Genomic DNA, 20396 nt, shown 5'->3' with positions numbered 1-20396 from the left:
TCTTCAGGTTATTCGCAATTTTTGTTTTTAACTGCAATAACCAGTTATTGCAGCTTTTCTATAAAAGTCGAGGCTTATATTTGTATAACTTAAGTCCCAGATTTGTATTGAAACTAAAGCAGATGAAGCAAAATGACTGGCTTGGAACGGCGCAAAATCAAGTGGTGAAATCTCAAACAAAAAAACCTGACTTTGAAAATCATTCTGCTGCAATTGAGCTCGATTGTGTCTTTAAAAGGTGGTGCTCAAAATAAAATGAATTTGAAAGTCAATATGTGCACACAGCAGATAAATATTAGATGTTTGTGGGAATGGACAATGCGTTCTTAGGTCTGAGCCAGTAAATTCCCGCTAATGTTCCCAATGCTTCTGTGTGCAATATTGGTACGTCTTCTTTCCCAGACCACACTGCAACTTGATGCAAACATTTTCTTGAAAAGCTTTAAAAAAAACACTCTTCAGAGAAGTGCTGACAAACCATTTCATCACACGCAGAGAAACCTGTAATTTACGGAGCTATGATGAGACTGAAAGCATTGTGACAGTGTCTGAACTTCAGTGGAGGTCTGATGGAGCTGCTGAGAGCTGAATGGCAGCTTATCGTGACTAACCAAAGGCAGATATGGATTGTCTGTGCCCTCTGTGGCTATTCAAAATGACAAACCTCGCAACTTTCCATAAAAATGCTAATAGGGATTACGCAGAGAGCCTCCAGCACTTTCCAGCCACAGAAAGAGGCCATTATCTGGAAATTTAGTGAACATTAGTCAGATACAGATTCTTCCCTCCTTGCTCTGTCACTAGGTGGGGGGAATTAATGCGCTTCAGTTGCATAATAAGTGAGATAGGGCTTTTTAATGTCTCGGATGGAGTCAGGTTAGTGATTGACATGTTGAATCATTATCGGCAGAGAACCAAGAGGAGGAACTAACCCCCCCTACATGCACCACCACCACCGTCACATTGCATTACGGGCTCAGTAGCACAGTATCATCGCATCGAATTAGCGTTAATGAACACAAGCGAGTCGACTGAGAGAGATAATCAAACTTTTATTAAATGACTTAATCTTCTGTACATGCGTTAAGTAATGGAAAGAGAAATAGATCGGCGATGTTGGTCCGTAAGGGGCTGGTCTTTCACCCCAAAACGTGGGAATGCATCGCCGCTTTAAGATTACCTGCTGCAGCAAGAAGCTCCCCGGAGTAAAATGGTCTCAATATGCAGCACCTTGCAAACGTATTCATAGCCATTTTCATATTTGTTTTCCAAGCTACGGCCACAAAGAGGCCACTTAATTGTGAAGTAGAGAGAAAATTATGTGTGGATTTCTAACATATTTAAAGGACAAAAGTTGAAAAGTGTGGCATGCATTTGCATTCAGCCCCCCTTTTCTCTGAGAACTCTAAATAAAATCTAGTGAAACCAAACTGTCTTAAAAAGAAATGTTGTGTAATTTAATCTGTGCATATGTAGTTATTCTTGTACAAATGTTGACTTTCATATTTAGAGGAGGGTGATGGGCAAATACAAATGCACTCCAGACTTTTGACATTTTCATTCGTAAAAACATTTGCAAGACTTTGTTGCTCCGTCTCATGAAATCCCAGTGATGCTTGTGATGTAACGGAATGTGGGAAAGTTCACTGGTTATGAATGTTTTTACAAGGCCGAGACTGCCCCTTAACTAAACAAAGCAGATTCAGTTTGTTCCAGCAATTCATCGCAGGAAGTGGTTCTCTTGTAGCTTAGAAGCACCAAAATAAAAAACTATAAAAACCTGTAGTAACATGTAAACACCCCTAAAGCTTTTTGACACCAACAAGAAAATGAGTCAAGATGCTAATAAAATGCGTAAAGCTCAGCGTCTTCATTTCAGTTGGACATATTTACCAAATTAAAAATTTAAATAGGCTCCTGCTGGATTGAAATGTACCAATGCCATTTATTCGAGAAAGCACCAGGCTTCAACAAGTTTGAAAGAAGGAAAAGAGAAAAGTTTCATGCACTTCAAGGCACTGCGCCCACTTTGGCTGGTGATACTGTCGCAGTGAATGTTTAATTTGGTCCAAATGCTGCAGATCCTTTTTTCTTCTTTTTTTTAAAGATTGTGTGAAAGATTTTCCGTAACTAAACAGGTTTTCTTGTGCCTAGTTATTCCTGCACGTACATTCAAAGTTTTATTTCTTTTAAGATATTGACAGAAATCTTGACAAAGAACAATCTAAACAGGCTATGTACAATACATTTACATTAAATATGTATAAGAAGATAGACAACCTCCACCACTCAGCCTAGATTTCACAACAATTGGTATACATGTGTTTTTGTTTTTAACTCTCAAAAGGTCAATTTGCCCCTTTTTGTCATTTCATACCAATATGTGCCACTTCACCCAATGTTCTTTAAATTTTAAACCCATCTCCTAAAGCCTCAGGGCATTGGTTTATACTTATCTTCATAAATCGAAGATAAATGATCAGTGAACCATAAAAATTGTATTAAATTTAAGTTATTATCCTGAAAACTCACATTACATTTTAACTCCATTTATTTTGGTTCTAATTCACAAATGAAGATCTACATCTATAAAATATTACATAGTATAAGCAACCTCCTAGATACTGGAGATACTATCCTAAAGGATAGATTATAGAAAATGACAATCATAGCATTCGTTTTTCAGCTATGAAGTGGAAAAAGTCAGTATGTAACATCCAGTTGCTTTGGTGGTTGAAAACTGGAGGGATAAAAAGCAAAAGGGGGCAAATGACCAGCATTCAACAAGACGGATGATAAGCTAAAGTAATCTACACCAAATGAAACGGATGCAAGGCCACGTCGTAGGATCTAACCTCCAGCAGGATGTCGGGCAGACGGATCGAGTCGCTGGACCAATCAGAGCAGCTCTACCTCGTCAGCTGTCCCACCACTTTCAGCAGAGTCTTGTTCTCTTGTTTGAGCTGCTCATTTTCATCTTCAAACTCATCCAGGTCCTGTGGAGAGGACACAGCGCACCACTGTCTGTACCTTCTACATGAATACTCCACACCCAACCGCTTCATTACTCTGAGAGAGTCTGCCTGGGTCGAAGTCTGAAAGTTAAAACGAGGTTTACTCTGAAAACTGAGGCTGTCTTGATGGCAGCAAATTAGCCATCGACAGCCTCAATTAGTTGCGAATGACGGCAGCTCCAAGTTGCAACAGTTCTCACTTATCAAGCTGACACTTCTCATTTATTCTCGCCTCCATCACCGCCTATGATTGTGTTGTTGTTGGAAATGAGCTGAACAACATTAGGAGGAAATTAAAGACTTGTCCTAAAAGTACCTAATCTTTACTGTGGTACTTTTTTCTTTTAAGAACAATGCAAGGGAAGTTGTTTTCAAAGAAACCTGCAAGGATTTCAAATGCAGATGTTTTTGATGCTTAGCATTGCGCAAATATCAACCGTTTTAAAGTTTTTTCAAGTTTGAGGCTCAGAATGTTTCTCGTTAGAAATACGATCTAACCAGGATCAATAACACGCCTCTTTGAACTTTTGTGAACTCAAGCTCTCTCGAAAGCTTATCAAAGAGGAGATACAAATCCGAACCTGAGCGTTATCAGGTTTTTTTTTTACACCCAAATAAACTTCCACGGCGTCGGAGGGTTCAATCTAGCTCTGCAGAGATGCTGGATCGGCCGTTATCTCCTGCCCGACATGCGGCCCCTGCAGCAGCAGCAGCTTCGCTCGCAGATATTCCTCATGCTTCCTCCAGCATCCTTATATAAAACCCTACTGCTATAACAGGATGCGTGTCCCTGCGATGCTATCAGAGTGATGCCTCCTGCAATATTGCATCCTTTGTGTTTACAGATGGGTCGCGTGGCGTCCGTCATAACAAAAGTGGACAGATAATAACCAGGAGACATTCATTCAACTCGCTGCCAAAAAATATGCACATCCCTGACAGCCAGGTTTGATCTGTTTAGACTTTCCTAGGCTCCACAGAAAGAAAATATCAATTTCCTAAGAGTAGTTTAGATATGACAATCTGCCATTTTTGCTCCGAGAGAAGCTAAAAGATGTTCTGTCAACCAGTCGTTGAGTTGAGTTGAGTTGGGATTGTTGGGGTATTTCCTTTTTTTTCTTTTTAGCATTTTGTGGAAAGTAAACAGGCTTTATTCTTGTTGCATAAAATGTTATTTTTGATCAAATTGCTGTATAAATTGATCCGAGTATCATGAGTCACACAAGGATGCCCTTAATTAATTGTAATAAGCACACAACATTCAAGAGAGCCCCACTGATTTTAAAAGACTTTACTAAAAATCTGATCATAATAGCTAACTATTTAACATGACACACTTGAGTGTGACCCATCAGAGCGACTGTGAGAAGCATATCTACGGAAATGATCTGGCTGATTGTGGATTCGTTTAAAAATGAAGACTGTGCCCTACTGGGTACGATGAACTTCAAAAACCCTTTTTAAGAGGAGGAGTCCAGCTGTGAAATGACATCTTTCCTCTAAAACGGTGGTTGATTGTAATCTTTGCCGTCCCACCAGAGGAAGTCTGACAATGTAACACTGATTAGCAAGTAGGTACGGTTGTAATTTCATAATCCTTTTGTTTGGCTTTTAGTTCTACTTTTACTAAATGTAAAATCGCACGGTAAGAGTTGAGAGTGAACTTCATTTGTTAAGTTTATAATCATGACTTTAACCTTAAACCTGCGAAACAAGCTGCTGCTGCAAAACAAACCCTGAGCTCTTTTTGACTCATTTAATTTGTGATTCCTAAAACTCAAGTATTTCTGTTTGAACAGCCTTTAAATCCCAGGCATGTGAATAAAAGACTAAAAAATGTTCTGCCCACAAAACCCTCAGAACTGTAATACAAGACTTCAGTAAAATGCCAAATGATTCTGAGGCCTACGCAGGCTGCCCACACCTTACCAGGACAAAAAGACTCAAAATATCAGACGTTTGAGCATGTTATAATTACAGTAATAAGGATAATGGAGGCTGCACTCACCAGGTTTAGCAATTCGATTTCCTCCTTCAGTTTTTCAATGACTTCGTCTTTGTCCTGAACGACCTTCACCAGCCTGGACAGTTCCTGAAGCACATTTAGGGTCATAAAGAATCAATACATGCAGAAAGCTTAGTAGGCTCACCAACACATGAAAGATATGCATTTGAAAATAGTGCATAAATAGTACAATTATGTGAAATTTTGGGTCGAGCAAATGTTGTATGCAAGTTATTTTAGCCATTCAGGGTTCCTGTACATTTTCCAAAGTTTCTCAGCTCTTTTCTGTCATAAAAGAAATTCACTGTGAATTCATAGAAAGACGGGGCTTTCTATGAATTCACAAACCAGACACAGAGATTTAAGGTGAATAGATAGACTGATGGAGTAATCTGGATGGATGATGCATGAACATTTGGAAGGACAACTTTTGTTATTCATGGAATGAGGGATGGGTGAATACATGGATGGATGGAAAAAAAAACAAATGGATGCATATTGAATAAAAGATGGATATGAAGAAGAAATACAAGGATATAAGGACAAAAGGATGGACTGATGCGAACAAGAATGGGATGTAAAGTCTAGAAATATTCATGTTTTGTCTTTTATTACGATAATAGAAGGAAGAGCAATAAATCCTAAAGCCAATGGGAAAACCAAAAATGATTTGAAAATCTCTATTTTTATTTATTTGATTGTTGTTGGAAACTTACATTATTGTTGTAGGATCATTTAAATATTCAGTTCCTTACAATATCTGAAAAAGCAATTTATTTCCTCAAAATTGTATGTAAAAGTCAGTCTTAAAGTGTGCCTTTACCCAAAGCCTGAAATAAGCCATTTCTCTTTATGTGGGATGGAGACTCTGAACACATTAGATGAACATTTTCAAACTGTTCTTTTATTATGTTAATGAACTCAAATCATTATTTCCACACTGTACTTTTTCTGTTGCAGACAGATACGACATTGTCTCCATAGTGACCAAGTAGAGGTGCAGAAAATGGTAAAACATAATGAAGAGGACACAAAAAAAATCTTTTCAACCATTATTTTAAGAGAACATAACTATGTCTTTGAACTCCCACACAGATACCTGAAGAAATGATTCTTCCGTTCCTTTTAAACCAAAGCATGTATAGGAGCTAGACTCTTATTAATTTTTAAAAGTTTAGCTTGTTTGATGTGATCTGTCTCAAGGTTATTTGTGTTTATGTGCAACTTTTATCTAAGGAGCCTCTGCGTACTTTGTGTGGGCGTATTTGGTCTTCTCCAAGGATCTAAAAAGTTAAAATCTCAGACAAACAAGCCCGGCTATTTGCGTGGAAGTGTAAGAAACAACCCACACCAAAAACAGAAAGTGCAAGACACCGCTTCCAAAGCACTTTTAGTCATTTGACCCCGAGAAACGTGTCACGCTGAAGTGATTCTGAGTGGAGTTTTTCCACCGTGGAAGCAAAAGACATATCTGCACTGGTAAAGGGCATCTCTTCCATCAGCACAGAGGATTTCTGCCACAGTTTTTAGGCAGAAAGTCAAAAATTTAACGGTTGGACAAAGAACTCGAATGGATCATATCTTCTGAACAGAGCTCTTTTTTATTGAGGCGTTAAGTTTAACAATCCAGAGTTACTTTCAGAGCAGGGAAACACAGAGGATCCCATTTTTATTTGAAATATCAACTAGAGAGTACGACAAGATTAGGGGTGAGATGCGGGGTCTTTGTTAAATTGCTTATTGGGATTTGTGCTCTGCTGTTCCATTTTCTGTCTCGTCTTTTCCAGGTGTGACTGGTATTGTATTAAGATGCAGGTAGGCATTCACAGAGCAAGGCTGCATGATTTCAGGAAATATTTATCAATCAATTTTGATTTTAATCATCATTATGTGATTCTTTAACAAATAAAAAATGCTTAACCCACACATGCAAACTCCATGTAGAAAAACTTCAACCCATGAATCCAATGCAGCACTTTTTTTTTGTGCAAAATTACTTTAAATTTAATTAGCAGAGTCCTTACTAGATAAAGAGGGTGTTTGAGATCATTCAAAGAAAGTGTGGCAAGCAAAATCATCTATAAACCTTCAGTGAACATCTGTAATTATACATACAAGTTTCAAATCTGATGACTTCTGAATGCAATTGCATTTACTGCATTTCACTTAAACATCACAATAAAAGGGAATACCAATGCGTATATATCATATTTGGTTTTATGTTCTTAAAAACTGTAGATTTATTTATTTATTTTTACTTTAGTAAAGCACCAATTTGTGTTGGTCCGTCACACAATATCTCATTAAAACACCCAGACTGATAATAATCCACCACCTGAAGCAAAGTAATATCACACTTGTGTGACAGGAACAGGACAACACACTCTGACCTTCAGGGAGCAGGCAGGGAATAAAACCTGCCAACAGGCTGGTTCACCTGGAGCATCAGAGCAGATGCTCACTTTACTCACGTTTTTTTCCTTCATAGGAAACACAAACCTTTGGATGTCGTCAGGCTGATATTTACCTGTATTTGTGATGACAGGTACAACATTGCTCGTGCTTCTGTGGAGGCGAAGAACAGCAGCTCAGACTACGTACCTTCTCCAGCTCCTCCACCCTCTTCTCCAGATTTGCACCGCCGCCCTCTCGGCTGTGACGGTTTTCTCGCTGTCTGATGTTCCCACCAGCCTCCTCTTCCATCCCCTGCCTTGCAGAGCTGCAACAAATTCAAACAGACCATATTTAAACCTTGATCAACTTTCATATATCGGTCCTTTAACTTCACGTCCTTCATGAAGTTCTAAAAAAAAATAAAAAAAATAAAGAAAAGAGTGACATTTAGGTCTTATTGTCTCCATTCACAGAGGCCGTTTGAAGGTATGAATCAGAGGCACATTATTAAACTTCAATAGGATGACACATCTATCATGAAAAGAACAGGTGGGAATATCTTCAGCATGTTTGCGCTTTCAATTAGGCCTGAATTATTAACAACCCCTGTGCTTCTTATTCTTTTAATGGTGAAGAGAAAGATGAGGATTTGCAATTTCTGTATAAAAAGGTTTCTGGTTAAGAAACATTTCATATATTCCAGCTTCAAAAGCCTCCTAGCGTGGCAGTAGCAAATGCGCGTCACTGTTCTTGAGTCGCAAGGAAAATGGATTTCGAGGTTTCTGAATGCACTTTGAGCGCCACACAAACTAGTTCTTATTTCTTAGACCTTTTTCCAAATAATTACTGACAAGGGGGAAACTTTAATTGCTTTCTCCGCAGAATGTGACCGGTTGGGGTGTGCTGTGGTGGCGCAGGGGTTAAGCAGAACCCCACATACGGAGGCCTTAGTCCTCGACGCAGCTGTCACAGGTTCGATTCCCGGCCTTGGCGACATTTGCTGCATGTCTTCCCCCTTCTCTCATTACCCACTTTCCTGTCAATTCACTATCAAATAAAGGCCACTAGAGCCAAAAAAAAAAAATCATCAAAAAATAAATAAAAAATGTGACCGGTTTATAAAATTCAATTGCCAGAGACTCAAACTGCAGTGGAGACGGCAGGACAACCACGCGGAGCGCACATGGTCCAGGTGCTCCACCCACAACCTCACAGCCTTTTTATTTTGCTTTCAAAATATCAGCGTGAAACATTTCCCCTTTTGAAATGAGTCCAGCATTTTAACTCTTCACTGAGTTATTTGGACGTTGCAGACTGTCCACCTTATTCATCATCAAATCAAATTAACTTTTCTCAAAGGACCAGCAAACAGATCCTTGGTACCACAGTACCACTACTTTGCTCAACAGTTTGCACAGAGTCCTAACCTTGGACAAATGCTCAATTTAATCTTGTTTTTTAAAACTATTACACATAAATCTGAAAAACTGTGATATTTGTGCATATTTTTGGTTAACTTCTAACCACAACTTTTATATGATAATTTAATTTAAGGTGGAATCTTAATTTTTAATGCGTTATGTTTTAGTAAACCAGTGGATACATGTGTGGGTATGCACAAATAGGATTAGTAAGCATCCAGGAATATGATTTGTAATAATTTACATTGCCCACATGTACAAATGTTACAACAGGAAGATCTGTTAGAAATTACAGAGAATGTTGAAAATCAACATTGTGTTGACTTTGCAAGCAGCATATCTGCATGAATTCTTTTACCAGCTCATTATTTAGTATAAAATCCAAAACTAAGAACTGAAATCTCATTAGGTTATCATCGTGTTTAAGTTTCCAGGCCTTCAGTGCCATTTATCATGAACAGCAGGTGTTTTTCTGTACTGTGACATTTACACAACCAGCAGCTCATTTTTGTTCCTTCTTACAAAAAACAAAGATTGGAGAATCCTTTGCTTTTGATCTAAGCGGAGTCCTTGAAGTTCTCTCCCTTGTACTTCTCTGCACCCAGACAGGGTACATTTCCTTTGTCTCTTTTCTTCGTTTAAAATGCATGAGCACACTGAAAAATCATCTGAACAGGACGCTTCTAAAAAAGCTCAAAAACAAAAGGCATACCTTTCATATACCTATTCCTGCCATCTCAGTGGCGCCCAGAAACACTCAACAAACCCAACAAGGGTTCTCCAGGATGCACAGCAGGGGCCGAGGCTGAGCCTAAACATCCACGGCCTCAAGACTAAATATCACACCGCGGCCCATTAGCACCCCACAGAGTTCGGTCTGAGAGAGCGAGAGGCAGAGCCAATCACACACTCCTGGGAGCCTCAGCAGGAGAGAGGGTTGGAAGCACAAACAGGAGGGGAAGCAGCAGCAGCCACAGGTATACCAGCGTCTTTCCACAAACTCATGTGCTGATGCAGAATAAGCCATATCTCCACCTGAAGCCACATGACGGAGTATTAAAGCGCTGGATTTGCAGCCTGCTCACTTCTGATAACATGAAACAATCTCTCCATTCAGAGCTCCAAGGTTAGAAAGCGAGTCAGTGAGGTCACTGAAATACGACAGCGTACCAAATAAAAATAGGCTTTTCACCAAGCAGGATGTTCATCACCCCGTCATGGGTAACAAAGCTGAGTTAGTCGATGCAAACATGCAAATTTAATGGGAATGCATCCACAAGGCATATGTAGCCGCTAAAAGCTAAGTAGAAATCCAAACATGGTGATGCTAAGCAACTAGACAGACTGATTTCAACACAATATAACTCATAACACCAAATGAAAATTCTTATACATTATTGTTAAGATTAAAGCAATAAAGTGCTGGAAAGAAATAGGCATTGATTTTATTTTACTGCATCAACTGTCTTCAGTCAGAGGCCTCTTCTAATTTGTTGCAGAACTGACTGCTACCTTCCTAGCCACAGCATCACCATCCACAATGAATTCTTTGAAGATTTGTAAAAGATATGAGTTACAACATTCATAATTAAAGTATTTCTGAATTTATCTGTAATTAAACAACTTTTTTTTGTTAAAATATTATTTAAGGATTTACAGAGGTATAGTCAAAGTTGTTCATGCTAGAAAACCCTTCAGGTGGGCTGAATTAAACTAATTCATATCAATGCAAAAACATTGTTTGCAAGATTTCATCCTTTACAGGTTGGTTTGGACAGATTTTTTCTCGTTGTTTTTGTTGATCTGAAATGTTTAAGAGTGACAAATGTGCAAAAAAGGAAGAAATCTGCAAATAGATTAATATTAAATTTTCAAAAGTAATAAAAAAAAAAAATCTTTCGGACCTTAAAGTTACACAGATGCGTTAGAACAACACACTTTCCAACAGGAACATTTTAAAGACAGTAAATTAGAGAGTGCTTTGTATTGTTGCTCCTTTAGCCGTCTTGTGCGGCCTGGCCCACCTGGCAGGTTATCTGTTGCAGAATTGCAGAGCATCCACGTGTAGCCGGGCCAGCTGATGGGGCAGAAGCCATAATTACACAGACAGATTGAATGTCAGCTTGAGAAACAGGCTCAGGGTTGGACTAGAACTGCTCACTTTGAGTGCACAGACAGCAAAACAAATACTGTGTCCTTCATTATCAAGTAAAATAAATAAATAATTGAGTTTTAGCGATTTATGTCAAGGGGAAAAATAACTATACAGGAAGAGAAAACATGTCTGCTCGGAAAAAGAGCCAAAGCTGATGTTTGTCGACTTCGAGAAGAAGAAGAAGTTCAAAAGCCTTTCATCAAATGCCAGAGCAAAGCTAAACCAAACTGACCCAGTCATTTCCCACAAAACCTTTCAAAGCAAGCCATTTACTTTCAGCACTCCATGTCTGCCACAGCAGGGAAGTGATGGCCTGAACAAAGTGTCATAGGTCCAGATGGTATCCTGTCAGCTACTGTTCAAAAAACAGCCATCAGCCATCATCCTTCTTGAACTACAACAGCAAGAAACAAGCTGCATCGAGAAATCAAAACAGTCCAGCAGTTTCAGAGAAAATCTTGCAACCTTTATCTCCAGGCTTCTTTTCACTCACTTGACAGATTCGTCAAAAATTACACTTCATGCCTGATCAAAATCAAAATGTGAATCTCACCTCTTAAAACGTCCAGAAGCAGCTTTAGGGGTTTCCTGCAGAAACAAATGGGGAAAATTATGCTTAATTTGCATGCACAATGTATTAGCAGGAAAATATAACTGTTCGTTCCATCTGCCCAAGGTTGTGTTGGCTCACCATGAGGAGAACAAAAAGACATCCACAGAAATAAGAGAAATTCATCAGGAGAAGCATTTATAAAGAGCCTTAAGGTTGTGCATGAAAGTTCAAAAGCAGCAGCTGCTGAGCTGATATAAATGGGCTTTGTTTCATTTCATAGTTCAACACGAATCTGTAGCCTCAAGTTGGAAAAGGCAATCTTGTTTTGAAACATGGAAGGGATGTTTTCTCTCTCTTATTTTCCCATTACTGTATAATCTAAAAAAGATCTGAAGATTGTTTAGATCTATCCAGCAGTGAGTGGCGTCGCCTTCAGGAAAACCTCGCTTTTGAGAAAAATGAAGTGTGAGTCGCAGGTTCTGGGAGATGAATGCGGATCTCCTTTTTCCTGAGGTTCTGTGCAGTGAAGGGTCCGACGGTTGATTGAAGAGCCATTGTTCTGCTAGACTCCCTTCATCAATGCTCTTTTTTTTTTTTTTTTTTTTGTTTCACACATGCAGCCATCTTTAAGACTAACATGTATGAAAAAAGTAGAATTTTGACAACATTTTTGGTACATTTCCAACAAAAACATGAACTAAGTTTCAAGGAGGTGGATTTTTGATGCAGAAATGGGTGTGAACATACTTTGATTTAACTGCAGAAAAGCAAAAATTCGCCTGAAAAATTAGTAGAGATAAGAGTTACACAAAATGTAGTCACAAACATTAAATTTTCATTGTGTGCCTTGCTTTGACATCAATACACCAGACAAAAGATTATTCAGCTATGTGCTATTCTATACTTCAAGTTGCTGAGCTTTATTAAACTGCATATATTTTTTTATATTTCAGTTTGTTTTTTACATATATAAGGTCAAAATAATTGTGCATGCGCTTACAAAACACATCCACTGACTTGTTTACCTCAATCAAAAAGACTGATTTCAGTAAGTATGCTGTCTAAATGTAAATGTGTGTTTATTGCTATTCCTCCACACAATGCCGCATGTTGAATAAAGTATGAAAAAAATTACATAAATCCCTCCTGAACTGAGCTTGAATAGCTTCCATTAGCAATCAAAACTGCTGCTGCTGCAGTGTTTCTAAGGTAATTTGAAACAGATGAACAGAGGTAATATGGAACAGAAATTAATCAATCACAAATGCAAGAAAAGGGAAGTTCATCCCCAAATATGTAAGCAAAGTGAAACACACAAAACCATCTGTTCGCTTAACCAAATCCATATAAATGTACTTCATCATTTATGGTTTTGACTGGATTAAGCTTATAAGTCACTCTTTTTAATGTGTTTTCCATAACTATTTGAAATCAGAAGAAGGATGTTAAAGTATTTTTTGTACAAAGAATAGTTAATGTGAACCATGCACCGCTTTAAACTTTCAAAACAACAAAGATGGAGCACACCCTGCCACCCAGGACTTTTTATTACAAGACCAAAATGTCATACTTTTCAGTTTACAATTTCCAGAGTTTGTCATAAATACATTAATGTATTTATAATGAATATGAAACCTGATCTGGAAAGCTGACAGAAGCTACTTTTAACACAATATATTAACATTATAGTTTGTTCCTTCAGGTGTGAAAGTCTTTTAATTTAATCAATTAAAAGATTACATTTTTTAATTTAAAAAAAATTTTTTTAGATGTTTTACTGAATATTTTTGTTTTAAAAATCTTGATTCATTCCGTCATTCTGCAGTAGTTTATTGACTACAAAGACGCTGGTAGTTTATTAAACAGTTTCTGATTTGGATTGAGAGTGATTATTCACTTCATTCAGTAAAGAAACTAAAACTAAATCTCATCAATATTGTGTTAGTGCGAAACCCATTTTATACTTTAAATAAACCAGCTTTTACTTTTTGTTCTCCTTTGCTGAAGGTCTACTTCGATGTTGGTTCTATTTTGCAGAAATGTATATTGAAGTCAGAAGGCAATCTGAAATAGATCATGCATGGAATAAATTGGAAAATAATCAACAGTCAACATAGTTGACAAGACACAATTTTCAAGTTTCACTTATAAGAATGTTTCCACCCACATTTATTTACAGACTATGACAAATCAAAAGTAGCACAACCTAAATGGAAAACACTTGTCACAAAAACACCTCCCAAAATTTTATTTGCCACATCATTAAACACTTTTAAACTACTTATTCATCATCCCTGGGCCGGTTTGACGCGCCCCATATGCTTCAGCACAGAGCTCAGACACAAACATATCTGGAAAATACCTTCGTCATACCTAGAGCAAAATAATCCTCGGTGTTTATCTCTGTTCTGTCTTTTCTATTTTTCTTGAGGAACTTAATAATTTCAGTAGAAAAAGCTTAAACAAAAACGCAAATGTGGCTTTTTCAAGAAGAACAAAGGCTCTGATGCTGGGAGATAATTCCTGGCTCCTAGAAGAGGAAAATGTGTATTTAAATAAAAACATTTGTAGATTTTTTGCTGACATTTACTCAACATGTAACTGAAAACATTAAGGTTCAATCTGATTCCTCTGTGCCTCACTGGGCTATTGTTGGAATGTTTTTTCCACTGTTCTCACATTTTATTAAGAAGCTGTCAGAGTTTGATGCCAGCTGCAGAAAAAGAGCTTAAAATGCCAATCTTTGATGAAGTGAAGGTGGAAACATGACAAGTGTTCACTCTAAACACCGGAAGACATATTCAACTGTTGTCTCCATTTGGAGTGCTAAATGTGATGCTTGGGGAAAAAAAAAAAAAGAGTTAAATCTGTGTGTCCTTTCCTCATCTAACATTTTCTCAGAGGAAGAAATGTTAGAGCATGAATCATAAAAATCATATTTAGACGTTTCCATTTGTGCTTAAAGCAAATTAGTTTTTCCATTTTAAGCAGATTTTTAAGTCTTTTATAGCTGGGGTTTCCAAAAATTTGCTTAAATAAATCAAAAATATCTCTCTCCAAATATTTAGCTGCAGCTGCAACTTGTTTTCCTCAGTGTCTGAGCCAAATGAGAAATATTGTATACCTCTATTCTGACTTCCTTTCAAACTGCATCCTCTTAACATTTTGACAGTGGCATCAATATAATGTAGTTAAATCATTATGAGTGCAACACAAATATTAATAATTTAGGAAAGTTGAGACTTTTACCTGCTTCCATTCACTGTCACCGTGTAACACAACCAAAGCACGGCTGGCTAATGTAAAATATGCCGATGAAATGGGAGTGTTTACATAGTAACTGGTTGGAACAGGAGAAGAAATTACTTCTAGTTTTACATTTAGTTTTTGTCACAAGCAGGCATTCCACTGATGCAAGTTAGAGAAAATTGATTTTCCAAGCTTCCACTAGACAAACGGGATTGATCCTTAATTTCACAGATCACCATTAATCCTTGTTTTACAGAAATTTGTAAAACTAGTCAATTCGCCGTCACCACTTGAGAGGCTATTGTGCTCCTTCGATGGAAAAGTTTGGTGTTTTTATAGCCATAAGCCTAAACCAAGTTACAAAGGAAAAAAAAAAAAAGTAAAATCTATAACGTATACGTATTAAGAGCCCACATTTCAAGCACTGTATGTGTCTCATTACCCTACTTTCATTGCTCACAGTAAAGATAAGCACTTTAGCTGTGATTCAGAGGTGTGAATAAGTATTTGTTCAGACGGAAACAAGAAATGCGATGAAAAAACAGCTGCTCCTGCAGGAAATGTCACATGACTGATGTTGAGTAATTCTTTGTTTAAATCTGTTCTACATCAGAACTGAGAGGCGATAATTAAAAATGCAGATGAGGCTTGTTAAAAAGAGCTAAACTTAGAGAGGCGTCACGTTATCTGCTCCGGGTTGAGAGTGAGACCGACAGACAGACCTGGCGCCACTTTAAAAGCAGGTAATCCTGAGTTATGTTCCATATGTCGGTTTCTTTTTTCTTTTTCCTCCTGTAGGACTTGGAGAGCAGAGCAGGGGTAAGGCTGGTTAAGCAGGACCACATGACTGCAGAAGGATATCACAACATATGAAAAAATAAAAAAAACACGGATAAGAATCATTTTTCCATGCTCGTAGACGTGACTTGGACTTTCTGTTCTAAACAAGAAAAAATACGGCTTGTTTTGTTTGGAATAAATGCTCCGAGACCTGGAGAGACATTTAGGAGTCGGATGCAGCCCTGTAAAAAAATCTGAACTGAGAATCTCTTGAACACTTCTCTTCCTCCAGATATCTTCATTCCAGCAAGCAGGTGAAAACTGTATATCATAACACTGCTGCCACGGCAATCACTTGTCTAGTCATGATACAAGGAGTTCGACAGGCACGACTATTTTTTCAAGCTGCTCCTACTTCACATGTCAGTTTGATAGCTGCATAGGGAAACCACAGTAAAAAATGTATCCCTGCCGCTTATGGAACAAGCTGTCAGAATAAAAGTATATGTTTTAAAAATCAGTGACAGCTATATATGAATGGATATGGAAGATCCTGCACATCTGGTTTATGTCTGCACATACATGAAGGTGTAAAATGAAGCTTAGATTATTCTGTTTCAAGTGACAATATCACAATTTGAGCACCTAATACAAAACTAAAGCAGTGACAGAAAAGATCTAGCAAGCAGGCCAGAAATTTAAGTGACATAATAAAGATGGTCTGGCTTTAATTTATCAGTTTGGAAAAAGAAAAGCACTTGTGACACCAAATATGTAAATCTGACAGCTTTCAAATAGAAACATTTTCTGCTCAGCACACTCTCCTCTCTAAGCATCCAAATACCTGTTTTGTAGAACAAAGAAGTAGTGAATGGAAGCAGCTGAAAATCTTTCTTCACATAGCCAGTTTATATTGGATTAATTAAATGGAGATCTGTCAATGTTTGCTGACAACCTGCTTAAAAAAATACTTTCATGATCTGACTGCAGACCATGAAAAAGTCATCCAACACAGCTGTGCATGAAGTGTGTCCCAGTTGCTTAACTTTTGGATCTTTTGACTTTTTGTAATATTGCAGAGAGACTGCTTTTGGTGGCTGAGGAGTCTTTGAGAAGAGAAGGAGTGCTTACACCTTCATTTTTTTTAAGAAGCGCACAACTCCAGAGGCTCCTTTTTGGTTCATCAAAGTTTTTCTCTTTTTAAAAAAGTCCATTCTGATTTTATGGTGCGTTCACACCAAACGCGTTTTGAGCGTTTGACATGTCAAGAGTTTCCAATGCGTCCGAATAGCTCGAACGATTTCGACGTGCTTCCATGTAGACTTTGAATGTAAACCAGACGCGTGAGATGGTAGGTGTAGAGCAAAATGTCAAGCGTCTGCATTCAGAGTGAACATGTGTCGAACCTGAGCTGTGAACGCACCGTAAAGTTTAATACGTGCAAGATTTTTTTGTTAAACTAGAGGACTGACGTCTTCTATTCTAAGTCGGATGCGTGGCAAAGCTGAACTCCTCGCTGTTTGTTTGCAGTTTAGCAAATTCCTTACTTTTGATTATTGGTTTATTCTTTAATCACACAATCTTCCTGGTAAGCATGGTATTCGTGTGCACATTTCATACACAAGCCTCTGCTCGGTATAAACAGCCTCAGACAGTTTCTGCCCAAAACAAAATAAAGCCCATTGATGCACAACAGCCAATCCATCTGGAACGTGACTACAACCTTCATCCATGCAGAGTTGTCACACAGTGGAAGATTCTTCTTAAAAAAAAAAAGAACAGAATAAAGAAGGCAATTTTCATGTCAGTCAGAAATAAAAGAAAATACTTTTTTCGTCATTGTGACACAGCGTGATGGATTTCAACCCCCCTCTGTGCTCAGCCTTTTATTGGGAATCACTGTGTTCATTTGGAGTTGGTGTGAAATTAGATTGCGTTTTGTAGAACATAAACTGCTCTGAAACATGACTTAAGTATTTCATTTTCACTTATTCACTTATGTTTTCATTTTGCAGACCACTTATCAAAATTAATACAAGGAAGTGCATTCTGTCTCTGCATGGATTCCATTTGAATAAAATAATCACACTGCTGGTTGGAAAGCTAAGGAAAAAAACAGACATCATAAGAAGCAGAGCTGGAAACAGGTTCCCAAATACAGTCGGGTTCCCCCCCCCCCCAAAATACCTGGTTTTAAAAAGATCCCTCCACCAAAACTTAAAGGTTTAAACCATTTTAAACGGTATTTTATGTTTCTTCATTTCTCTTTCAACTGGAGTTCCCAGGGATGATGAAATGCTGAGACACCTTCGTGTTTTGAATCACGGCTTTCTTTTCACACAAGCTCAGCTGAGCTCTGCCAGCGTCTTCCTGTGCAACAGTGCCTCTGTTTGGCAGCACAGAAGTAACAATCTGCGCAGCGCACTGGCTGGGAATAGACAAGACATTGCTCCTCTGCATCTGAAGCTCTTACCAGCAGGTAGCCGGTGGCCGGGTCAGCCGTCATAGACTCATTCTGGAAAGTGTTGGTCTGAACCAGCTCCTCTTCCTCACGTCTGTCTTTTTCTCCTGCGTCGTCGTCGTCCAGCTCATCCAGGCTCTGACAGGGAAAGAGAATATAAAGAAAGAAAAAAATTTAGAAATAGAGTAGAAATATTTTTTCTGCAACCATTTTTTGCTGCACAAGTATGTTTTATATAGATAAACAGACGGTAAGTCCATCAGAATCACCCTTTTGCTTCTTTTTAAATCCTGACTAAGCATGCTAAAACTCACTTGCAGGAATCAGGAGCTAATTATACACCAACACAAGATCAACTGGTGAAGCATCAGGAAAATAACCAGCCTGCTTGGGGGACTTTTGGGCTGAGGGGATTTTTTTTAAAGAGGAATCTGTTTTGATAACAATAAACAGCTTGCACAAACATGCAAAGAACCAACATCCTTTTGAAAGAAAAGAAAGGCATTTAGCTAAAAATATTCAGGCAGAGATCTCGGATAGCGCCTGGGAAACTCTCCAGATTCACTCCTGGTAATATGGATTTTTTTTCTCCATCTAGAAATCTGTGCAAGAGCTCAGTTTCTAATTCCATCCCTTCTGAGTCAACACGGACACAAAGTTGGAGTGTCGGGAGAGAGAAGTGATGGATAAAGGCATTCCACAAACAGATTTACATAAGGATGGAGGCCTGGACTGTGACAAGAGGTTGAGAGAGAGGCCGCAGTCTTGGAGGGTCATGATTTAAACCAGCCTTTCCTGTTTCACACTGCAAAGTGAACAAAAGATGCCAGCTCAACAGGCCCTTCAGTGGTAAAAATAGCCTTACAAGGTTAACAAGGAATGCAGTCGTTTGCAGGCCTTTCCTGTCAAAGTGTTTATCAGTTCTCCTTAGGGAAAATGCCAGCTCTTTTCCTCTTTAGCTGGTTTTATGCTTGCACTGTAGCTTTGCAATGTCCCTCAGAGGATCTGAAGGGGTGGCACGCGGGAAACCAGCAGTTTTGTCGGCGCAGAAAACTTTCCATCGAGGCAAAAATCGGGGTGGGAGAAAAATGTACAAACATGGCAACAAATCTTCACTCCCGTTTTTCTCATATGGTGTTTTCCACCCTCTCGTTACCTTGGATACCATCAATTACATGTGGTAATGATATAGTCCTAAAAGAACAGCCATCAAGGAGTCTCATCGATCATTTCTGGCATGTTAAGAACACCCGATGGTTTCCAAACCAAAATCTTTGAATCCTGTTTTGCCAGTCATGTACAGGGCTTCTGTTAACAACTGAAAAGGAAACATCTCTGTTTCACTTTGCATTAAATAGTTCAATACCGGTTATTCCTATTGCTAAATCAGAATGTGTCTGTGATCCGACTTGTTTATGTTTATGTACTGCATGTTTTCTCCATTGAACATTTCTACAAGAGTCCCTTAAAAACACCGTTAAGATCTGATCAACTTTTTCCTCATTTTAATGCATGTATGGTTATCATTTGTTTCAATGAAGGAATTAGTGCAGAAACAGCATCACCAAAACCAAACCAGACAGGTCTGAGATAAAGCTGTGGGGAGGTTCAAAGTTTATGAAAACACTTGCAGGACACTGTCTGCTAGTCTGCTATTTTTTAAATAAGGATGGGAGCCTTTAATGGTTCTGACATAAAACGCCACCAATATGTGGGAAACAGGATCTTTTGGGGTTACCAAAATAATTACATTAAACAGAAGTCTGCTTGTGTCAACACAAAGCGAACTGCTCAGTGACCAACCACTCTGCTATGCACAAACTTCCCTGAAATGTTGAATCGGGGACCTCAACGTTTGTTTTGGATAGAAAGGCAGCTCTCTTTTTTCACCCTGTAGGATTCAAAATTGCTTTGCATTTCCATCTATTCCAAATAAAGGGAAGAGAAATCTGCGCGTGCATCCATATAAGGGAATCTTCTGCTCCTGAGCTCATCATAATGTGTGCATTTTTCTGGTCACTTTTTCACCCTGGACAGCTGAAATAAGCAGTTTGGGTGCTGAGGGATGATTGTGCAATGCTTTGACTCAAACGTCAAGCTAATATTAGATGTTACACACAATGATCTGACAGTTTTTATCTATTATTTACACATTCTGCACCAACTTCAAGTTTTACTGAAACAAACCAACATCTGATTTATATTTGAAATTCTGCAGAATGATCTTTTAATGATCTGAATGTTTGCATACTCAGTGAAACGGCTTAGATGCAGGTTTTTCCACAAATATGGTCAATCAAACTCCTGACTTAATTTAATTTTGTGAAGTTAGGTTCATGGAATCCAGCTGTGACTACTTGCATA

At 38.3% G+C, this 20396-nt stretch overlaps 1 protein-coding gene across 2 annotated transcripts in view; it reads right to left on the bottom strand.

Moving 5' to 3' along the window:
• Window positions 1–1032: 1032 nt before the first annotated feature.
• Window positions 1033–20396, bottom strand: part of pawr (PRKC, apoptosis, WT1, regulator) — a 52093-nt gene continuing 32729 nt past the window's right edge. Inside the window, exons 3-8 of one of the 2 annotated variants that reach the window (XR_001424546.1) lie at window positions 18045–18170; window positions 11543–11577; window positions 7621–7738; window positions 5023–5106; window positions 1781–2996; window positions 1033–1740 (exon numbers count right to left, since the gene is read on the bottom strand). Coding sequence is in view for 1 of the 2 variants with exons in the window: in XM_015029025.1 (XP_014884511.1) it covers window positions 2910–2996; window positions 5023–5106; window positions 7621–7738; window positions 11543–11577; window positions 18045–18170 (450 nt within the window). In the remaining variant the exon portion in view is untranslated. Of the gene's footprint in view, window positions 2997–5022; window positions 5107–7620; window positions 7739–11542; window positions 11578–18044; window positions 18171–20396 lie in introns of both variants that reach the window. The other variant, XM_015029025.1, reaches the window with a different exon arrangement.

This window comes from Poecilia latipinna, unplaced genomic scaffold (genome assembly GCF_001443285.1).
Source record: "Poecilia latipinna isolate Pla-1442-1.1 unplaced genomic scaffold, P_latipinna-1.0 Scaffold9, whole genome shotgun sequence".
In the NCBI taxonomy this organism is placed as follows: domain Eukaryota; kingdom Metazoa; phylum Chordata; class Actinopteri; order Cyprinodontiformes; family Poeciliidae; genus Poecilia; species Poecilia latipinna.
The sequence above is the reverse complement of the archived record's forward strand: the minus strand, read 5'-3'. Positions and strand labels throughout refer to the sequence as shown.